The sequence below is a fragment of the Armigeres subalbatus genome, chromosome 2 (genome assembly GCF_024139115.2).
Source record: "Armigeres subalbatus isolate Guangzhou_Male chromosome 2, GZ_Asu_2, whole genome shotgun sequence".
Classification (NCBI taxonomy): domain Eukaryota; kingdom Metazoa; phylum Arthropoda; class Insecta; order Diptera; family Culicidae; genus Armigeres; species Armigeres subalbatus.
The window spans coordinates 355,856,544-355,878,879 of NC_085140.1; the positions used below are offsets into that span (position 1 = coordinate 355,856,544).

Here is a 22,336-nt window from a genome sequence, read left to right on the forward strand (position 1 = left end):
ATACATTTTCCATCAACCTGCCGAGCCAGTCATTCACCCAGCAACTACAACAAAAACCGTAACCCGCGGAAGAATGGAACATTTTTCCTCGGTCCACTTCATCTGTCTGATGCGGGAATTTCCATGAACTGTTTCCGATGTTCCGCGGTGTGTAGAGCCAGACGAAATAAAAGGTGCACCATTTCATGAGCTTTGTTCGGCTTATTTTCATTCCCACTGCCCCCATTCAAAACAACGAAAAAAAATAATACACTGATGTTTAGAGTTGAATGATTCGCCATCAAATAAAGATTATCATGCGTTTTGGCACACAGTCTCAACGTTAGCATGTTGAAACAATTAAGCCGTTTTGATGGTACTTTTCGCAGTACCTCTGCGAATGATTATTACTAGTTATACTTTCCCAAGATTTAGAGCGCTTCTAAACTTGAGCCCGAACTTATTAACTGGTTTATTACCCATCAATCCACGATCCATCTTCGTGGAAATTCGGAATGTAATATTCTTCTTCCAAATATGCGCTTCCACAGTTATTACCCGGAGGTTTCTTAGCCAAGTTACCAATTCTGCATTCGTATATCATGAGGCCAACACGATGATACTTTTATGCCCACGGAAGTCGAGACAAATTCCAAACCAAAAATTACATAGACCGGCACACAGTGGGACCAATTCCAAAAAAGACGGTCAAAAATGTTAGAAGTGAATAAAATGGTCTCTTTCATTAAATGGATGGTTCATCTTCTCGGCATCACCGACCCGTAAGCTAGAGATCTACTACCGGAACGAAAGGTGGGGCACCAGTCGTCGCAAGCACGCAAACGTTCTCAAAGACAACGTGCTTGCACCAAGTGGTGCCTCATCAAATATCAATGGCTGGCGCCGCCAGCATACAGTTCTATTTCTATGAGCACTTTCACAGGTATTAACTGTTACCTTTAATTACCAATTTCTGCCGCCTCACTGCAGTGCTAACAGAAAAATGTATTCCATTATTAGAAATTGTAAACATATAGAATGGATCGTCCCTACACAAACTAAATCTGTAGAGGCGCAAATCGTTTCTTGATATTACGATTCATGTGAAAAACTCATGATCTTTTTACAGAGCAAGTATGGAAAAATAAGACGTAGCGGTCAAATAAAATACTCTCCCTGCATTGCGACTAAACATGACATGACTTGATAGTTTGTCCTAATGTCCTACTTCCTTTATCAATATTTTCAAAATCTCAAAGCGCAAGTGCCTGTAAAAACTCATGATCACGTGGATTATTATTGAATTAAAGTATGCGTAAGACGAGAACAAATTGTACTAGGGGCCGTACACATATTACGTATGCCCTTATGGGGGAGGGGGATCTGTCGTTTTACCTATAAATAAAAAATCATTTGAATGTAAGAAATCTTACATGAAGGGAGGGATGTTGAAAAAACCAAAAATAACGCTTACGTAATAAGTGTACGACCCCTAGACAATTTCCAGCTGATGTCGCACCATTGTATTGGGACAAATGAGAAGTAGAAGGAGAAGAGAAAACATATTGTACGTTGCTTTTTTATCAAAATTGATGGGCAAGACCGAAACGACCACTGTCAGTAAAACCGAAATAACTGAGCGGGCGGAGGCTGGCGGAACCTAATTTCTGCAGGATTGGAGTCCTGACAAAAAAATGAAACAACAGTGTGAATTTCGTTGATGGGTACCGATGGAAATTTTTGAATTTCACAATGAATACAGCAAAAAGATAATACAATAATAATTTTATACATAATAAAGACCGAGTACTTTCTGCGCGATCAAAAATAATTTACGAACGTATATGCGTGGCTTTATTAGTTTTTAGACTACACTTTGTGATGGTGCCAAATATAATAGGTTTGGGTGATGTATACGTTGTGGCCATCATAATGAAGCAGTAAGATAAATGTTACAAGATTTAACAGAATTAAAAATCGACAATATGCTCAACTTGTATTGACTGTAAATGTAAGATACAACCAAATAAAACGACTCAAAACTATGTTAACATCATCATCAAGTATTCTACTAACAACCCATGACTTAAGTTATCAATTTGAATCATTTTGAAAAAATGGTTTTTGACCGTCTTTTTGAAGATTGGTCCTTCTGTGCGGCACCGGGAATAGCCACCCTCAGCATGCCTGGTCTTGCTTTATAGCTGCGCATCTTACCGCTAGGCTAAAGGGACCCTGATCACCTGGAGAGTGCGATTTGAGTTTTACTTGAAATTTCGAAATTATGATTTTGCTTTTCTATTTTTTTTCCTTCATTTAGGATATAGCAGAAATGACTGATTTCATTTTGGCTTAGTATATTATTAGGTGGTGGAATTAAATGGAATTGTACTAATTGTCTTGATATTATTATTGTTTCCGGGAGACATTCAGTAGCTTTTCCATGAGAACCTTCTTCAATGGTTTACGTTCTGTATCACGTGAATTCGAACTTTTTGGGCAAGCGTATCCCATGAGTTTTCAATGGGGTTGGTGTATGGGCATTGGGAAGGATGCGGGAGCTTTGATTTGACATTGTACAGCAGCTACTTTTTGGCTTTGGGAGATTTGAAGAATTTTTTGTACTATTGTTTTGGACAAAATCATCATCAGATCTATGACTCAATTTAACGGAGCTTGCTTTCAAGTTATCCTTCTAAATGTTTATTTATATAAAAAGATCTATAGAACTTATGATAAACGTTAGGTTTTCGGGTGCCGTTTGGATTGAAACCACACTAAATCATAACATGACCACCATTATGCTCCACAGTTAGACGTTTTTTTTTTGGATCCAATCCTGTAGTTGGTTTGCGCCATAGCCTAACCAGTCCGTCGGTCCCGTAAAAGTTTTAATTTTCTCTCCTCCATCAAAATGATATTCTGCCAGAACTCTGGTGGCTCATCAACTCATTTTTGAGCATACTCCAGCCGCTTGTTCATATTCTTGGCAGATATAAACATTAGACAGCTTCTTCAGCGAATTGCAACCACGAGATCTCATAACGCTCCAAATTGTTTGTGGACTGATCTTGAAGTTGATATACTGATTTTTTCCTAATTTCGTGGAGAATAATGCGATTGTGATGGTCAATAAACTTTTGCTTACGACCAGGCCCGGAGCAGTTTTAAGTGATCTTGTCTTGTTCTTTGGAAGTTAAGAAAATTATTTTGAGCTTTTTAGTGGAATGCCTTCACTTGTCATAAAACGAGTTTATACAATCCCATTGAATTCCACCACTTAATTGTATCTTGACAGATACGTATTTCGACCTCAACAGTAAGGCCGTCTTCAGTGTCTTGTAAGTCGAGTCAAGTACAAGACACTGAAGACGGCCTTACTGTTTAGGTCGAATTACGTATCTGTCAAGATACAATTAAGTGGTGGAATTTAATGGGATTGTATGAACTCGTCTTATGACAAGCTTTGGAAGTTGTGTATCACAAACTTCTTTTGTATCTACGAATTTGTCGCCTAATGCAAATTGCTTAAACAAATTTCAGTTATTAGCAACAATTGCAATATTTGTTATTTGAGTACAAACTTGCGTTATCATTTGTTCATTTTGTTTGTATTCCCAATATTACTGTTATGCGGTGGTATGTAGTAATTTGAGTATTTTTTCAGTTATTTAGTGTCAAACAAACAAAAAGAAATAACAACCGAAACCCAGAATCCACCAAAACCGTAAATTTCACTAATACGGAAAGTTATTACTTGATAAATACTATTTTGATATCGAAGTTGATACATCCAAACTTAACTGAGAATATTGTATAGGTATGTTGTTTCATATCGAGACTATTAATCAATTGTGTTAAAATCGTAGTCTCAAGAGAATATAAGAGTTATTCTTGTTATTTTTTTTAGAAGCAGCATTTCAGCATTAAGTTGAAGCATCAAATAGCAAAGTTAGACTTCCAACAGATCTGAAAATGTGGCGAGTGACGTAAATTGACTATATAGGAAAATACACCTCCGAAACTCTTTCGTTCTAGAAATTGGTTAGGAAAGCTCAATTGAGCCCAGATTTGCCAAAAATGTTAGTTAGTATGTTGAAAAACAATTCCACAGAACATTGCGAGATTATTAAGGAACTTTTATTAAGTTTTCGGCTATTTTTTGGGGGCTGGGTTGTGTACTTTGGAATTATTTGATTTCCTTGAATAACAAACGCATGCAATCAGAAGTAAATACCTGCGATGTGTGGTTTCACTTGCGATTAAACATATGTGGCTGCATACGCGCCACAACACATATCACAGCCACCTTTGACAACATGAGCATATTTTTAATGGCTATTAACGAATTTTAAGGTCCTCAACCCAGCTCCTAATAAATCAGCAGAAAACTAAACAAAAGTTCCTTTATATTCAGTGGAATGGTTCTTAAACATACCAGCTACCATTTGTGCAATTTTGGGCTCAATCGAGGTTTCCGAATCAAATCGTTTGTCAGATATGGCCAGTGCTATCGGCAGGTGCCTTGCTACAATAGATGGTAGTATCATCATCATCATCATCATCATCATCAATCGAGGTTTCCGAACCAATTTCCAAACAGTGATGGAAGCACTGGCGGAGTTAAGCAGGGGCACGATAGGCCACGTGTGACCCATCAAATCGAATATTTCTCAGAAAATTGTCCTTTTCTTAGAATTTTGATTAATCCTGAAGAAACAACCGAAAAACTAAAGAGAGATAGAATTTTATAAGAAATCTAGAACTCGGTAATCCAATCGGATTTTCTTCGGATAATTTCCATTATAAATTTCATCGTAAATTCCTGTAAGAATTCCTATGCCAAACCTATCCTAAAATCTTTCAGACCTCTGGAGATTTCTTCGTGAATTTATTCTGTAATTTCTCTAGGAATGTATTCGAAAATTTCTTCTAAATATCCTTCAGAATTGTTTTTCACTCCAGGAAAAAATTAGAAAATTTCTCTATTAATTCCTTTTAAGTTTTATCCAGGGACCCCTTCGAAAAATCCCCTGGAAAGACCTTCGTTAATTTATCTAGAAATTACTACGGAACTTCCATAAGCCATACGAAATTCATGTAATCCTGAAGGATTTTTTGTAAGGATTTCGTATGGAAAAATTAAAAGTATTTAAAGGTAAATAAAATTTTGAAAGAATTCCTGGATGAGAATAATTCCTGCAAGAATTTTTAAAGATATATAACATTGAAGAAATTTACAAAGAATTTTTGGGAGGTTTTACGGAAGAATCCCTTAATGACCTATTAGGGAAATTTTATAAATTATTCCTGGAGGAGTTCTCGAAAGAATATCTGTGAGATTTTCTGGAGAAATTCTTGAAGAAATTTCAAAATGTATTTCAGGAGTAACTTTCCGAAGAAATGGTCAAAGAACAACCTGAATTGGTTTTCGAAAAGAATTTTTTGACGAATTTCTGAAGGAATTGTTGAATAAATTTCCTGAATAATTATTAAAGGAATCCAATTTTTTCATATGACCTTTTAGATTTCTACAGAAATTTATTCGGAAATTACTTCAGAAACTCTTGCAAAAATTCCTTCAGAAATATCTGAAGAAATTCTGTCAGGAGCTCTGCTAGGAATTTATCCGGAAATTCTTTTGACAATCTGGACAGTAGTAAAATAAAACACTATTTTGAATCTGGCATTAAGACTTCATGCCATAAATAAAAATCCAAAAATATCGGGATTGCAGTCGACCCATTATCATACTTCTTTGGATATTCTCAAGAAGTTTCTCCAGTATTTATCCAGGCAATATTTCAAATAATTGTTCGGAAAGCCTTCCACACATTTTTTCGAAAATAATAGCCGCAGGTATTAATTTGGTTAATCATCTAGAAGTTCATTCAGGGATACCTTCAAAAATTCCTCTAGGAGTTCCATCGAAAATTTCTCTAAGTAATGCATCGGAAGTTCCTCCAGTGATTCATTACTAATTTTTTCAAGCATTTTTTTACGAAAAACCCTTCGAAAATAAATCTAGAAATTTCTTTAGAAGTTCTTTCGAAAATTTCTTTAAAAAAATGTCTTGAAATTTTTTTTTTAAATTCCTCCAAAATTCCCTTCAGGAATTTCTTTAGAAATTTTTCAGAAATTCAGAAATTGTTCTAGGTGTTCCAAAGGAACTTCTGAAAGAAATTCCGATTTTTTCAAATTTCTTTGTACATTCCTTCGGAGTTTCCTCCAGGGATTCTTTCGGCAAATTATCAGGAAATTACTTAGGAGATAGATCGAGAAATTCTTTTGGTAATGCATTAGGACAGCGGTTCTCAACCTGGGGTACATGTACCCCGGGGGTACCTACGTTGGCTCCAGGGGGTACCTCGGGCAAGAATGCGTGATGGCGGATGAATATCCATTCCAATAAAAATTTAATCATGAAGTTTTGGTAATTTGAGCAAGCTCGGAAGTCTCTTTGCAAGATCTCAGTCTCAGTCTTCTCAGATCTCAGATTCTAAAGCTTCCTTTCAAGAGGCTCGGAAGCCTCCTTTGAAGAGACACGGACGCCTCCTCTAAAGAAACTCGGACCTACTTTCAAGAGGTTCGGTAGCCTCATTTCAAGAGGTTCGGAAGCCTCCTCCTGAACGGCTCGGAACGGAAGCCTCCTCTCGAACGGCTCGGAACGGAAGCCTCCTTTCAAGAGGCACGAAAGCCTCCTTTCAAGAGGCACGAAAGCCTCCTTTCAAGAGGCACGGAAGCCTCCTTTCACGAGGCTCGGAAGCCTCCTTCCAAGAGGCTTGGAAGCCTCCTTCCAAGAGGCTTGGAAGCCTCCTTCCAAGAGGCTTGGAAGCCTCCTTCCAAGAGGCTTGGAAGCCTCCTTCCAAGAGGCTTGGAAGCCTCCTTCCAAGAGGCTTGGAAGCCTCCTTCCAAGAGGCTTGGAAGCCTCCTTCCAAGAGGCTTGGAAGCCCCCTTCCAAGAGGCTTGGAAGCCCCCTTCCAAGAGGCTTGGAAGCCTCCTTCCAAGAGGCTTGGAAGCCTCCTTCCAAGAGGCCAGCCTTCCTTCCAAGAGGGCTTGGAAGCCTCCTTCCAAGAGGCTTGGGCCTCCTTCCAAGAGGCTTGGAAGCCTCCTCCAAGAGGCTCAGGAAGCCTCCTTCCAAGAGGCTCAGGCCTCCTTCCAAGAGGCTCAGAGCCTCCTTCCAAGAGGCTCAGGCCTCCTTCCAAGAGGCTCAGAGCCTCCTTCAAGAGGCCTCAAGCCTCCTTCCAAGAGGCCAGGCCTCCTTCCAAGAGGCTCAGAGCCTCCTTCCAAGAGGCTCAAAGCCTCCTTCCAAGAGGCTCGGAAGCCTCCTTCCAAGAGGGCTCAGAGCCTCCTTCCAAGAGGCCTGGAAGCCTCCTTCCAAGAGGCCTCAAGCCTCCTTCCAAGAGGCCTGGAAGCCTCCTTCCAAGAGGCCTCAGAAGCCTCCTTCCAAGAGGCTCAAGCCTCCTTCCAAGAGGCTCAAGCCTCCTTCCAAGAGGCTCAGAAGCCTCCTTCCAAGAGGCTCAAGCCTCCTTCCAAGAGGCTCAAGCCTCCTTCCAAGAGGCTCAAGCCTCCTTCCAAGAGGCCTCAAGCCTCCTTCCAAGAGGCTCAAGCCTCCTTCCAAGAGGCTCAGAAGCCTCCTTCCAAGAGGCCTCGAAGCCTCCTTCCAAGAGGCTCAGAAGCCTCCTTCCAAGAGGCTCGGAAGCCTCCTTCCAAGAGGCTCGGAAGCCTCCTCTCAAGAGGCTCGGAAGCCTCCTTTCAAGAGGCTCGGAAGGCTTGGAAGCCTCCTTCCAAGAGGCTCGGAAGCCTCCTTCCAAGAGGCTCGGAAGCCTCCTTCCAAGAGGCTCGGAAGCCTCCTTTCAAGAGGCTCGGAAGCCTCCTTCCAAGAGGCTCGGAAGCCTCCTTCCAAGAGACCAGGGAGCCTTCTCACAAAAGGCCTCACTTCAATAGCTCAAGAGCCTCCTTTCAAGAGGCTCTGGAACCTCCTTTCAAGAGTCTCGAGCCTCCTTCCTTCGCGGAAAAATAGGGGGTACTTCAATTAATGCAAAAGTACTAAAGGGTACCTCCCAAGAAAAAGGTTGAGAACCGCTGCATTAGGATATTAAAATTCCTGCAAAAAATCATTGAGGAATACTTGCGTCTTGAGAATTTCTTTGAAATATCAATAACGAATTATTTAAATTATTTCTTGGTCGGAATTCCTTCTGAAAATTCTTCGGCAATACCTACGGAAATTGTATCAGGAAAACCTTCCGAAATTCTCTAAGAAGAATTGATTCAGAAATTTCTTTTGGAAATTGCTTTAGGAAATTGCTGCGGAAATTATTTTTTTAAAGAAATGTCTTCAGCAATTATTGCAGGAATTGCTCAAAGAATTTCTTTCAGTAATTCCTTAAAAAAATGCCTTCGGAATGTCTTTAGAACTTCATCTAGGAATTCTTTCGAAATTTTCTAGGCATTCCTTCGGACATTTCTCCGGAAATTTAATTAGTCTCAAACCTTCAGATATTCCTTAGGAAAATTTTAGGAAATAACTTCAGAAATTTATTCGAAAATTCGTTTAGGAATCATTCCGAAATTGCTATAGGAGTTCTTTCGGAAATTTCATTTGGAAATTTTTTCGAAATTTCCGTTAGAAACTCTTTTAGTTAGAAATTTCATTCTTTAATGAATTTCCTGAAAATTTCTCCCAACGAAATTTTAGGAATAAATACTGCAAGAATTTCGAAAGAAAATTCGTGTGGCTCCACTAAGATGATTTCCTAAGGATTTCTTGGAGGAAGTTTCTAAGGAATTTCAGGAAAAAATACAAAGACCTTATCAGAGAATTTTCAGAAGGAATTTCTTGACGAATGTCAAAAGGAAATCCTGGCGTAATTTTATGAATTATGGCTGGAATTAATTCCTGAAGGAATTCTCAAAAGAATTTCTAATGGATTTCCTAAGACACATCGCGAATAAAATCCTCAATTAATTTCCAAAGAAATTCCTAAAGAAATTTGCATAAAAAAAATCGAATGATTGCTCCTAAAGGAAGTTTCGAATGTATTCCAAAAACATTTTTTGTAGGTATTCCTGAAGGAATATCCGAAGGAATTTCCTTAGGCCTTTTCGAAGAAATTTTCAAAAGAATTTTAAAGGAATTTACAGGGGAATTTTTAAAGGAAAGTCTAAAAGAATTTCTGAAGAAATTTCTAAAAGATTTCATAAAGGTTTTCCGAAGAAAATTTCAATATTTCGAATTCCTTCTTTGAATTTGCAAAAGAATTTCGGGATATATCTCCGAAGTTATTTTCGGAGCATTTTCTGCAGAAATCCACAGATAAAAATTCCAAAACATTTTTGGAGGAATGTACGAGGACATTCTTGAAGAAATTTGAGAATATCGGAAACGCCTTAAGGATTTCCTTAGGAAATTTCGTTAGGAATTCTTGATGAAAATTCCGGAAGAATTATTGGAGAAATAGAACTTTTGCTCGAATAATCTTTATTCTAGCTATATAAAATCTAATAAAATATCCCGTTGGTCCGTTCATGGGTTCTGACTACCGTTATATGTCAGCGCCGATCCGAAAATCATCGGTTGCGGCGTTTGTCATAATTTTGTTCGGCGTATTATTCGTTACGTTCGCAACGTAAAGTTTTTTTTTATTATTGTAAGTGATCGCCCAGCAGAAAACGAGGTGGTAATCGCTGCGGTGATCGATATGCGTCTGATGATGGTTGAGGCAAAGCAGTAGACCGAAACGTAATGCAGAAATAATTGTGTTTAGTTTTTGTTCACAGAGAAAAATCAACAAAACGACTCCATACGTAAAGTTTTTTTTTCAGGATATTTTTAAGACGTTAACGAGAGAATCTTTTTATTTCGCCGGAAAAATCTAATGAACTGTCGCAGGAGATTCTTCCAAGTTTTTCGAATTTTCAACAGGAAATTCTCTAAAGTTTTCACCGGAATTTCTATGAAATTTGAAGCTTGCCTATGACACCGGGCGGCAAGCATGCTTCGAATTTTTTTCTCGTCGAGAATTTTCCGGAGTTTCCACTACACACAATTTCCTTGTATTTTTTTTTAAGTTTCACAAAAACTGTTTCCAACGGAATTTCAACTGGATTTTTTCGGAATTTCTTTGGATTTCTACGAGAATTTTTTATGTTATCCATTAGTAATTCTTCGGAATTTCTACGATAAAAATTTCAAAAGACGAAGAGTCGTTTGCTTGAAAATCATTTGGTGGAAAGTCATTTGACCGAATACCACTTGGCCGAATAATACGTTAAGCCGAAAGCTATCTAACCGAATTCCATATTTTTTTTTTTTTTTTTTTTAAATCTTTATTAACGTGATTTTTTTAAATTATAAAGTTCATCACGAGCCGAATTCCATATGTTCTATGCGGTTATTATGTGGAAAACAGTTTGACGGTACGACCAAACTAGTCATTTGGCTGAAAAAGCCATATGCTCTAACAGGTTTGGTCGGATAGGCCTTGTCGTCGTAAATTCCGGTATGAAACGGTAGTTCAGCACGAAGGGCAATTTGACCGAAAATGATATTTGGCTGATCGGATTCAATGGTGACAAAACGTTGACGCCATTTTTTAACAAATGAGCTGTCGGAGTAAGCGTTCTTCACCCGTACGTCGCTTTCAGCTAAATGACATTTTTGGCCAAATCGTTTTCGACCTTATGTCACCTCGTCCGGCCAAGCAGCATTTTCGGTCAAACGATTTTTCGGCAGCTCGGGCAAACAACACTTTCGGCCATATGTAACTTTCGGCCAAATGGCCCCTTTATGTCAAACGACCATCTAGGCATTTTTGGTTAAATGACCTATTCGATTAGACGACTTTTCGGCCAAATGACCTGTTCGGCCGAACGACATTATTGGCCATATGTCTATTTCGGCCAAACAACAAACGGCCCTTTCCCGTTAAAACATTTGATTTCAACGTGAATTTCAACAGGAAATCCTTGGAAATTTCCGCAGGTAATTCTTTGAGATTCCCAAAGGAAATTCTTACTTATAATATTAATAATTTACTTGGGAAATTTCTGGAATTTGCACCTGGTAGGCTTCGTGGCCATGTGGTTGGTGGCGTCAGTCGTCTAAGCGTATTTGCAAACCGAGGTGTGTGAGTTTGATTCCCGCCCTAGTGAAGAGAAAACATTTCGTGAAGCAGAAAACGCTCCGCTGGTTCACTGGGTGCCGTATGAATGTCCTGTCCGTTGACGAATGCTAAGTGTTGATTATAGATATGTAGTGGAATATATAGATGAGCGAAGATAAATCCTCTGTCTCCAAACGAACTGTCAAACGTGTCTCCAAAGGAGCATGACGTCACGATTTCAATGGAAATGTTAAGGGCTGTGACGTCATATGCACGCGTGCACGGTCAAAACAATCGATTCAGCCATGCTTTTGCTCATCTATAGATTCTACTATCTACTATATATAGTGTTAAGTATTCAGTATGTGCGACCTCTGGTCAAAGACGGTGATCCTGTCTTCTTTTCTTTAAATTTCTACAAAAAGATCTTCCAAATTTTTAGGAAAATTTACTCAGAATTTCAACAGTAGTATTTCCGAGATATCAAAAGTTTTACGAAAAACTTTTTCAATTTTTTAACTAAAAATTGTATGGAATTTTCAAGAAACTTTTTTCACGTGAAAACCTCTGGAGTTTCAATGGGATTGCCATAAACTGTCGGCGGCGACGGCGCACACCTCTAACCACCGTGTGGTCCTCCGGGAAATCTGGAGGATCCCAAAAAATGAAAACTTCTAAATTTTATCGTTAAGCACCAAGATTTTTCAGATGCACTTGATGTTGTGGCTTATACATGTCGTGGCCTTCCGAAAATTCCGGAACATCCATGAAATAAAACAAAAAATAATGAATTTCATCGCATAGCACCATTTGACATTCTAACATCGGAATTTATTTCATTTGATTTATTCAAACTAAGGCCTCTGCAATACATAAAATTCATCTACATTCAGCTCGGTCTGTAGTTGCACGTCACCAACGGAGGGACCTCAAATCGATCCACCTTGCTCTCTGCGCACCTCGCCTTCTTGTCCCCTGCGGATCGCTATCAGGAACCATTTTCACCGGGTTATTGCCCGACATTCTGAGCATGACACAGTGTATGGATCACCTTGGCCACCGAGTGATTCTTTTGAAAATGAAAATATTCATTTCATCATTAGGGAAGATCGGAAGAAACACAAAAATGGCCTTTTTCAATCCCCCTCCCCTCTATGTCACACTTTTTGCATGAGGTATCTAAAAAAATTTTATGAATTGTCACACTTCAAGAAACCCCCTCTAAGGGTTACGTAATTTACGAATGTTCCCTAAACACAAGGATTTTTCAGCGCCATTTGTTGTTACTATGGATATTAATTGTTACTGGTGTTTTAATCCATACATGGACATATTGAGGCTGTTCACAAATTACGTAACGCTGAAAGGAGAGGGATCTGGCAGTGCGTTACGATTCATACAAACCAATAAATCCATCCAGATAAAAAGCGTTACGAGGGAGAGGATGGAGGTCCAAAATCTTGAAATTAAGCGTTACGTTATTTGTGAATGAATCCATTCCGGATATTTCGAAGGACCATTTGGTGGCATGAGTCACAATGTCAATGCTGTACTCAGAAAATACATAGGAATGCTTAAAAAATATCGGTGCTTCGAATTGAAATTCATTAAATAGCCAATTACGAATGTTCTTGATTTCCGTTCCTTTAGGGTTCTTTCACAAAATCCGTAACGCTGAATTTGATAATTTTGATACCCCACTCTTCCTCTCGTAACTTATGGAAGGTTTTTTTTTGTACGGATCGTAACGCTTGGTCTTACTTCCTTATTACCCCTAAAGCGTTACGTAATTTGTGAACAGTCCCTTAGGAAAGCGAGAAAGACACTATCGTTATTAGGTGTCTTGCACATATTGGATACGTTACGGATACACAAAGATAATATTTCTATTTTTATGAGATGGGTAAAAATTTTACTCCGGATAATCGAGCCATTTTCTCCGGTTAATCGAGCCCCGGATAATCGAGCCTCCGGTTAATCGAGCCTCAGGATAATCGAGTCCGACCTGTATTTCTATTCTTGAGAACATCCAAAGAATTTTGAGTAAAACCGTAGTAAAACCCGGTTTTGACTCTGGAATTGCTTGCTCCCCAAACTGTCACATTTACACTCTATCCATTATCCAAAAAAATTCTAGTGACTTTTTCAAATACAGACGATCAAATGCAATAAAATTTCGTAATACTTGAAACTATATATAGTGGAATATATAGATCATCTATAGATTCAACTATCTATACTTGAAACTGCCTGTGCCTGATGCCTTTAATTATAGTTCTTAATACTGACGCCAAATTATAAATCAACCAATTTCGTCAAGAACTCTGGCGCCACCAGTGGATAGAAGCACAGAGAACAGACATTCATCTTAGATCGTGTCGTTGTGTAAAACTTTGTACTGGTCATTTTGAAGTATGTGTAAGCCAACGCCATCGCTCTAGAAGATTAAATTTATCAGACAGTCTGCGTTGCCGGCGCTGAATAGCTTTTCACACGTTTTCAACTAAATTTCGAATGAGCCTTCATATCTGTTCTCTATGATAAAAGCTCTAGTCCTAGTGGAGCTATTTGTGTATGCTTGCAAATAATATAGCCATTAGAGTTGACTTAAAATGGAAAAAGGTCCTTTTACGACCGAAATAATGCTTCATTACTTTGACATGTTAAAATAATATATAAGTATTGCATATCTGTTGATAGTTGATGAATAAATGCATCTTTACATCGTTAAAACTGATCTAATGCAATTCGCATTTAATACATATGCTGATCTGTGATTGATTACATGCAATCATTAATGCTTGGTGGTTACTTGGGGTGTATCTTCATACATTTCGACTAAAAACCTCATATAAATGATGTAACCAGACGTTGACGACGCAACATTTTTCAACTTCGTTTTACAAATTTATTACAATTCATACAGTCTAACAAATATTTTTTTAATTTTTTTTTGGCCAAGATCTATGCGAAATGCACTTTTGGACGATCCATTTTCAAGCCAGTGACGCAATCCAGATAGACGTTCCGCGTTTCGCAGGACGCTTGCTGGTCACATTACATATAAATTAGTTTAAGTTTAAGTAACAACCAGTTTAAGTAACAACCGATTAAGCTGAAATGTTCAGATATAAATTTTCTCAACCAAAGGAACAATCCTAGGGGGTGCCCCGTAGAATTCGACAACTTTTTTTTCTCCCCATATGTACTTGTCTGGGCCAGTCGACCAACATGTATTGTATTCCTATTGAAAAGACAATTTTCAAAAGAGAACGAAGAAGAAGCTAGAGCCACCGAAATATGTAATGAAATCTTTTGTGACAAAAAAAGATTAAACTTAGTAATAAATAAGATCTTACCTTCGTAGCTGCTCTGCTCATTGTAACTCTGGGTCGCAGATTTTCGATCAAGCCTTTGGTTGATTTTCACTGCACGATTAACTGCAACGATGAAGCTGTTTCATAACTCAGTAAGAACTTTCTTAGACAATAGTATTCCATAGAATCAAAACACAATTTTTCTTCATATAAAAATCACTAGTTTCCAAATTAACTCCACGCCAAAACGAATCATTATCCAATCCGCTCCAGATTCACTTTCAACCGATTGCAATGCTGTGTCAGCACTGATCTGATGTTTTTTTTTCTGATTTGTACAACAGAACACCATCCCACGAGTTGGAAAAAAAGTACTTTTTCACCACCTGAATGCCACCCACATACTAATCTGGTCACAATCACTATTTTTTCACGCTCTCTCGCAACCTCGATGACCGACGATGGCTACGACGACACAGTAGCAGCAGCAGCATCATCAATTCGGCACGGCACTGCAAAAACCGCGCGCTATCCAGATTCATAGTAGCGGGACCAGAGACACGAACTTACACTCGTCTCTGTGGAATTTTCTCATCAATGGGGTCCAAACGGAAAAGCTAAACCATTCTTCTGCTGGGTAACTACCTACAGAGTTTTATGCTGAGTTGAGCTACCATTGTATTCTGTACCAATCTCTCTGTACACGCTGCGCATAATAATGGATGATTCGCCCTCCGTAGGACTGCCTAATGGAAAATCACCATTTAAATATTCCGCTTTTCATGCTGATTTATTTATTATCTAGGGTGATTCAGAAATTATTTATAAACAAAAATTTTGTAGAATGTTATTCCCTATGTATAGATTTAGTCATAAAAAATATTTCATTACTTTTTTTGGACATATATATATGCACATAAGTTCGAAGTTTATTAGTGTTTCTGATTATATCATATTTTTATGTTATTACTATTAACAACTCTATAAAAACAGGACCATGTAGGTAACTTTTTTTTATCAACTTCATATTCCCTCAATCTACTTCTGAATCGCCCTACAGGGTAAAATTGCTACTGTGCAACCGCGGATCATCACAATGAGAAAATACAAACACATCAACCGACCAGCCACCCACCTGATGGGCGTTGCGTTCTTCGTGGATCACTGACTGGCTGTTAGTTGACTGGATTGAAAAGAAGAGCTGCATCGAATCGGCGAACACAATGACATTTTTTACTCCACATTATAGCCTCTCGGTAGAATCACCCAACCGAACCGGTCGAGCGTTGCAACCAGCTACAGTGGTCATTCCGAAAAAAAAAAATGAATATGCTAATGAATTCGTCATGTTTACAGTCCGATTGGTTTGGTAAATACACTACACTACATTGCTGCTTGCGAGAGCGGAGCAATGATTTATTCATCCCGGGGACATTATGATCAGATCGATTTCGTAACGGCTATACACTCCCGCCGTGCCGTGATGTGGTTAATGAAGGCGCGACGATGCCCCAGAGATGCGATGAAAACGCGGTAGCGCTGGAAAGCTATATCTCTGCAACGATCTTCTGTTATTAACTAAATCGTGATAAGACCATTCATAAACGATAGAGCTGCAAAAGAGTTGGTACGATATGGTATTTAAATACATACCACAGCGAAGTACATAGACCATCAACTGTAAAACAAACTTAGCGAAAACGGCAGCCTGGGAGAAAAGGGATTTTTCTAGGGGGGAAATCACTCATATCGAACGGCTTTGTACCCTAGAGACGTACAGATTGTAGTGTAGTGATAAGAGTGATGACGTCTTAGATCGCTTAATAGTTGTAGACTCGAACCGGAGCTTACGGGTTCAATACATTCTATATGGAGCTGGAAACCTTCAGCAGTATTTTTTGAAGTTCGAGTGCACATAAAGCCGTTACAAATATTTAATTAAAATTATTTCCTACTGGTCTCCGGAAGGTCAAGGGGGGAGGGGTTAATAAAAAAATAAATATTAAAATGACAAAAAAATCATAATTGTTTTTGCGTTTCTCGTATACTAAGTATACGTAAGGGCTATTTGATCACTCCACAACCAAACTTTTGATAGAAGGCTCGGAGACCCATAGTGTTATATACCAATCGACTCAGCTCGACGAATTGAGGTGATGTCTGTTTGTGTGTATGTATGTATGTTTTTTTTTTCTTCCTAAACAATGGAGGGGGAATCTGCTCAACAGACATCCTGGGTTGTCCAGGAAGTGCGGGGTTAGGGATCACCTCCAGAAGCAAACGAGGGAGGCAGGACTACATCCCCGACCCGCTAAACCGTTTCCATTGCCGCCAAGCCCATAGTCCCTTCGGTACAACCAGAAAGTAATGCTTCAAAGGGGGGCCAGTGCTCAACGAACCCTCGAGGTTAGCTGCGTGTCCTTGCAGCATCGAACATCGTAACACGCTTTTTTAGACGAACACCATGGTATCGTGCCAGCGCGTTGCCGGCTTTCCAGGTGGCCTTACCACGTTGTTCTTCGCGCGGCCACTTGTTCGATAAAAGGATCGAGTTCGACCACAGAGCATGACCACCAGTATGACCCATGAAGCCGACTCCGATCCCTTGGACCACCTCTTATTTGCGCCTGAACTAGCCATCACTGAGTCCCCGCGCCACCTTCTGTGTAGCTTCGAGACGATTTGGGCGATAGCCGATAAAACGGCGTTCTAGCCAACTTCATCTTTACACATCCTCCGAACTAGGTTGTCCGGGGTGGTGTCCAGACCACATGTGGCAAGCATGTGGTCACGCATTGCGCGAAAACGTGAGCACACGAACAACACGTGTTCCGCCGTTTCCTCTAAACCTGTGCACACCAAACACTCGGGCGAGGCCGAGCAAGCCAGCTGCGTTACCTGCACTGTGATTTTGCAGCACGCTTAAACGCCGGGCACATTGCTTCTGTCAGGGCCTTTGCAGTCCCATTGCTTGTGCCCCGGTTCCAGGCACTTGAAGCAAACTTCGGGTTGCTCGTATATGCCCACAGGGCATACCACCTTGACGCTCCCTAACTTGACTACCTTGGAGGCGTCCGCTGCAGATAGCCGAACCAATTCTACCTGCGTCCCTGCCGGACCTTTCCGTAGCCGTACGGCTGCGGTGGGCGTCTCCACTTCACACTGTTGCCGCAGTGCCGTGACGAGCTCTTCGACTTCGGTGATCTTGTCCAGGTCTTTAACCCTTAGATTCACCTCCGTCGTGAGTGCCCTCACCTTGACCGTCTCGCCTAGGACTTCCTCCGCCAACTTCTTGTAGGCGGCGCCCTTTTGCGAGACGCCCCGCTTCAGCTCGAGGATCATCTCGCCCATCCGGGTACGTCTTATTCGACGTACGTCGGCGCCGAGTTCACCGAGCTTAACGTCACTCCTCATCGCCTTCAAGACGTCCGAGTACTTAGCCTCGTCTGCCGTGATGACTAGGGCATCGCTTCTGGAGCGATTGGCGCCTACCCTAGACTTCTTTCTACCCTCATTCGCCTGGGCCTTCTTTTCGGCCCTTGACGTCTTCGGTTTCCTCTTGTTCTTGACCAGGGTCCAGGAGGCGTCATCCCCCTCTATTTCCCTGGTCTGGTGCGGCTGAGAACTTTCAGCCTGCCGTAACCCCTTACCACCGTCTTTCCTGAGTGGACGGATCTTTCCAGGTCCTTCCTCCCCCGGTTTTGGAGGTACCTGGCCGGGGTTCAGCTTCCCAGCCCCACTACCCTTGTTCGGGGTAGTAACCCTCTACGTTTTGGAGCGGCCCCCAGGGAGCTCATCCCCTGGAGACTGTCTCCCCCGTTTTTGTGTCTGCTCCGTTGGAGCAGTCACCCCCGACGTACCCGCGAATACTTGAGCCTCAGTCTGGGTAGACTTTGGTACCACCGTCTTCGCTGGCACGCCTTCGGTCGATTCGACCTTGCCCGAGTCCGCGAATCCTTGGGCCTCAGTCTGGGTAGACCTCGACTCCACGGATTTCACGGGTTTACACTTGGCCGTCCCGACCGCCCTCTCCAGCTTGGCGTCCAGCATCGACTTTCGAAGTTTCTGCAAGCTCCTCTTGAGATCCTTACTGATATTATGCTTCGATGACGCAAAGTCGATGATGGCGTCCAGCTGTTCCGTCGCCACCTCGAAGGCCGAAAGCCCATCGCGTTTGCGGTTCATCGCCTCCACAAGCCATGGGCCGTCAATAACCCCTACCGGCGTTTTTTTAGCCGAGATGAAGGTTAAGCGACCCACGCTGGCGCTGCGCACTGAGCTGCCGACTATTGCCTCTGGCCTCCTAGGCGGAGACCTGAACAACCCACCTCTTGCGAAGGGGTTGTCGCCTACACTACTACCACTAATTGAAGAATTGACTTGGTTTTCCATTTTGGTCCCACGAGTTGCTCGGGAAAAGAGGTCCACCACGCCAGAGCCCAGCATGACGCGGTAAGGGACAATTACTGTGGAGGGTGCCCAGGTACCCCACAGGCTCCGTTAAAGGCCTAGCTTATTATTTCACCCCCCTGGCCATGCATCCCCTCGGCACGGGTCGCTTAACGCCTTGGGATTAGGGGTTAGGGACGATGGTCCCGGTCTAACTCGCAGTGGCCATGGGGAGGGGTCGTCAAGCCCTTGGACAAAGTCCCTGCTGCCCCCCATGTATGTGTGAGTGTGTATGTGTGTATGTGTACACAATTTTGTAGACACACTTTTTGGAACTTAGCATTGGCCGAATTACTCACAACAAGTTCCATTCGACTGAGAATCCTGTCCCATTGTTTGCTATTGAAAATTGGCCATACTGGACTATGGGTTCAGAACTGAAAATAGAAAGACCGTGGAAAAAACGATTTAAAGTTTATGAATAAACTTTCTTCTGCTATCACGCATTTTTCTGGGATCGATATTGTCCGGTCGATCGGCATCAGCCGTGTCTGCTGTTTTTTTGAGCAATCAACACTTAACACTTGACCGGTCGCTACTAAACGCGCTGCTATTTAAAATAAAACAGTAGCGCAGTTGACAGGTGACCAAATTTAGTAACGTGGTAAGAGCACTGCTATTTAATAAACTTTCAAACGTCAAACATTATTATTATTTATTCAGACTAAGGCCGAAGTGGCCTGTGCGGTATGTAAGAGTCTTCTCCATTCGGCTCGGTCCATGGCAACACGTCGCCAGCCACGCAGTCTACGGAGGGTCCGCAAGTCATCTTCCACCTGATCGATCCACCTTGCCCGCTGCGCACCTCGCCTTCTTGTGCCCGTCGGATCGTTGTCGAGAACCATTTTAACCGGGTTATTGTCCGACATTCTGGCTACGTGCCCGGCCCACCGCAGTCGTCCGATTTTCGCGGTGTGAACGATGGATGGTTCTCCCAACAGCTGATGCAACTCGTGGTTCATTCGCCTCCTCCATGTACCGTCCGCCATCTGCACCCCACCATAGATGATACGCAGCACTTTCCTTTCGAAAACTCCGAGTGCGCGTTGGTCCTCCACGAGCATCGTCCAGGTCTCGTGTCCGTAGAGGACTACCGGTCTAATGAGCGTTTTGTAGATGGTCAGTTTGGTACGGTGGCGAACTCTATTCGATCGAAGCGTCTTGCGGAGTCCAAAGTATGCACGATTTCCAGCCACTATACGCCTCCGAATTTCTCTGCTGGTATCATTTTCGGCAGTCACCAGTGAGCCCAAGTACACAAATTCTTCTACCACCTCGATTTCGTCACCACCGATGCCAACTCGCGGTGGGTGGCTCACATTGTCTTCTCTTGAACCTCATCCTATCATGTACTTCGTCTTCGACGTGTTGATAACTATTCCGAAGCGGTGTGCTTCCCTCTTCAGTCTGATGTAGGCTTCCTCCGTCTTCTCAAAGTTACGTGCCATAATATCTATGTCGTCGGCGAAGCCAAATAGCTGGACGGACTTATTTAAAATTGTACCACTCGTGTTAATCCTTGCTCTTCGTATTACCCTTCCAAAGCGATGTTGAATAGCAGACACGAAAGACCATCACCTTGCCGTAACACTCTGCGGGTTTCGAAGGGACTCGAGAATGCCCCTGAAACTCGAACTACGCACATCACCCGATCCATCGTCGCTTTGATCAACCGTGTCAGTTTATCCGGAAATCCGTTTTCGTGCATTAGCTGCCATAGCTGGTCCCGATCGATTGTATCATATGCGGCTTTGAAGTCGATGAATAGGTGATGTGTGGGCACGTTGTATTCGCGGCACTTCTGCAGTACTTGGCGAATGGCGAACACCTGGTCCGTGGTGGAGCGTTCGCCCATAAAACCCGCCCATAAAACTCCCTTGCAATTGGTGCTAGTCGACGGCATAAAATTTGGGAGAGTACCTTGTAGGCGGCGTTCAGCAATGTGATTGCGCGGTAGTTGCTACAATCCAGCTTATCGCCCTTTTTGTAGATGGGACACACGACACCTTCCATCCACTCCTGCGGCAAAACTTCCTCCTCCCAAATCTTGGTAATGACCCAGTGCAGCGCTCTAGCCAGTGCCTCACCACCGTGTTTAAATAGCTTTCCTGGTAGTTGGTCAACCCACCGGGCTTTGTAGTTCTTCAGCTGACCAACCTCCTGCTGGATTTTCTGGAGATCCGGAGCCGGTAGAATTATGTCCTGCGCGCGTTCCCCCATCACCATACCGCCATCTTCGTCTGCCACATCGCCATTCAGGTGCTCTTCGTAGTGCTGCCGCCACCTTTGGATCACCTCACGCTCGTTCGTAAGAAGGTTCCCGTTTATGTCCTTACACATATCAGGCTGTGGCACGTGGCCCTTACGTGAACGGTTCAACTTCTTATAGAACTTTCGTGTGTTATTAGCGCGGTACAGTTGCTCCGTCTCTTCACGGTCTCGATCTTCCTGCTGACGCTTTTTCCTCCGGAAAATCGAGTTTTGTCTGTTCCGCGACTGTTTATATCGTGCCTCGTTCGCCCTCGTGCGGTGTTGCAGCAATCTCGCCCATGCTGCATTCTTCTCTACTACAAACTGCTCACATTCGCCGTCATACCAGTTGTTTCTCTGATCCGGGGGCACCGTGCCAAGTGCAGTGGTTGCGGTGCTACCAATGGCGGATCGAATATCTCTCCAGCCATCTTCAAGAGACGCTGCGCCTAGCTGCTCTTCCGTTGGGAGTGCCACTTCCAGCTGCTGCGCGTATTCTTGGGCTAGTCTACAGTCTTGTAGCCGCCCAATATTAAGCCGCGGCGTCCAACTTCGACGCGTGTTGATCACCGTCGAGAGTTTTGAGCGCAGGCATACTGCAACGAGGTAGTGGTCGGATTCAATATTCGCACTGCGGTAAGTGCGAACGTTCGTGATGTCGGAGAAGAATTTACCGTCGATTAGAACGTGGTCGATTTGGTTTTCCGTTTCTTGGTTAGGTGATTTCCATGTGGCCTTGTGGATATTTTTGCGGGGAAAGAAGGTGCTTCGGACTACCATTCCGCGGGAGGCTGCGAAGTTTATGCATCGTTGGCCGTTGTCATTCGATACGGTGTGCAGACTATCTGGTCCGATGACCGGTCGATACATTTCCTCCCTTCCTACCTGCGCGTTCATGTCACCGATGACGATTTTTACGTCCCGCAGTGGGCATCCATCGTATGTCTGCTCCAGCTGTGCGTAGAAAGCTTCTTTCTCGTCGTCGGGTCTCCCTTCGTGTGGGCAGTGCACGTTGATGATGCTATAGTTGAAGAAACGGCCTTTAATCCTCAGCTTGCGCATCCTTGCGTTGATTGGCTACCACCCAATCACGCGTTGGCGCATCTTACCCAGCACTATGAAGCCAGTTCCCAGCTCGTTGGTGGTGCCACAGCTTTGGTAGAAGGTAGCCGCTCGATGCCCGCTTTTCCACACTTTCTGTCCTGTCCAGCAAATCTCCTGCAGCGCCACGAC

At 42.4% G+C, this 22,336-nt stretch overlaps 1 protein-coding gene across 3 annotated transcripts in view; it reads right to left on the reverse strand.

Annotated features, from left to right (window-relative positions):
* Positions 1-15,980, reverse strand: part of LOC134212948 (villin-like protein quail) — a 55,283-nt gene extending 39,303 nt beyond the window's left edge. Inside the window, exons 1-2 of one of the 3 annotated variants that reach the window (XM_062691331.1) lie at positions 15,540-15,980; positions 14,447-14,527 (exon numbers count right to left, since the gene is read on the reverse strand). In XM_062691331.1, the coding sequence (XP_062547315.1) occupies positions 14,447-14,467 (21 nt within the window). In that variant the 5' untranslated portion in view covers positions 14,468-14,527; positions 15,540-15,980. Of the gene's footprint in view, positions 1-14,446; positions 15,151-15,528 lie in introns of all 3 variants that reach the window. The other 2 variants (XM_062691329.1, XM_062691330.1) reach the window with 2 other exon arrangements.
* Between the last annotated feature and the right edge of the window lie 6,356 nt (positions 15,981-22,336).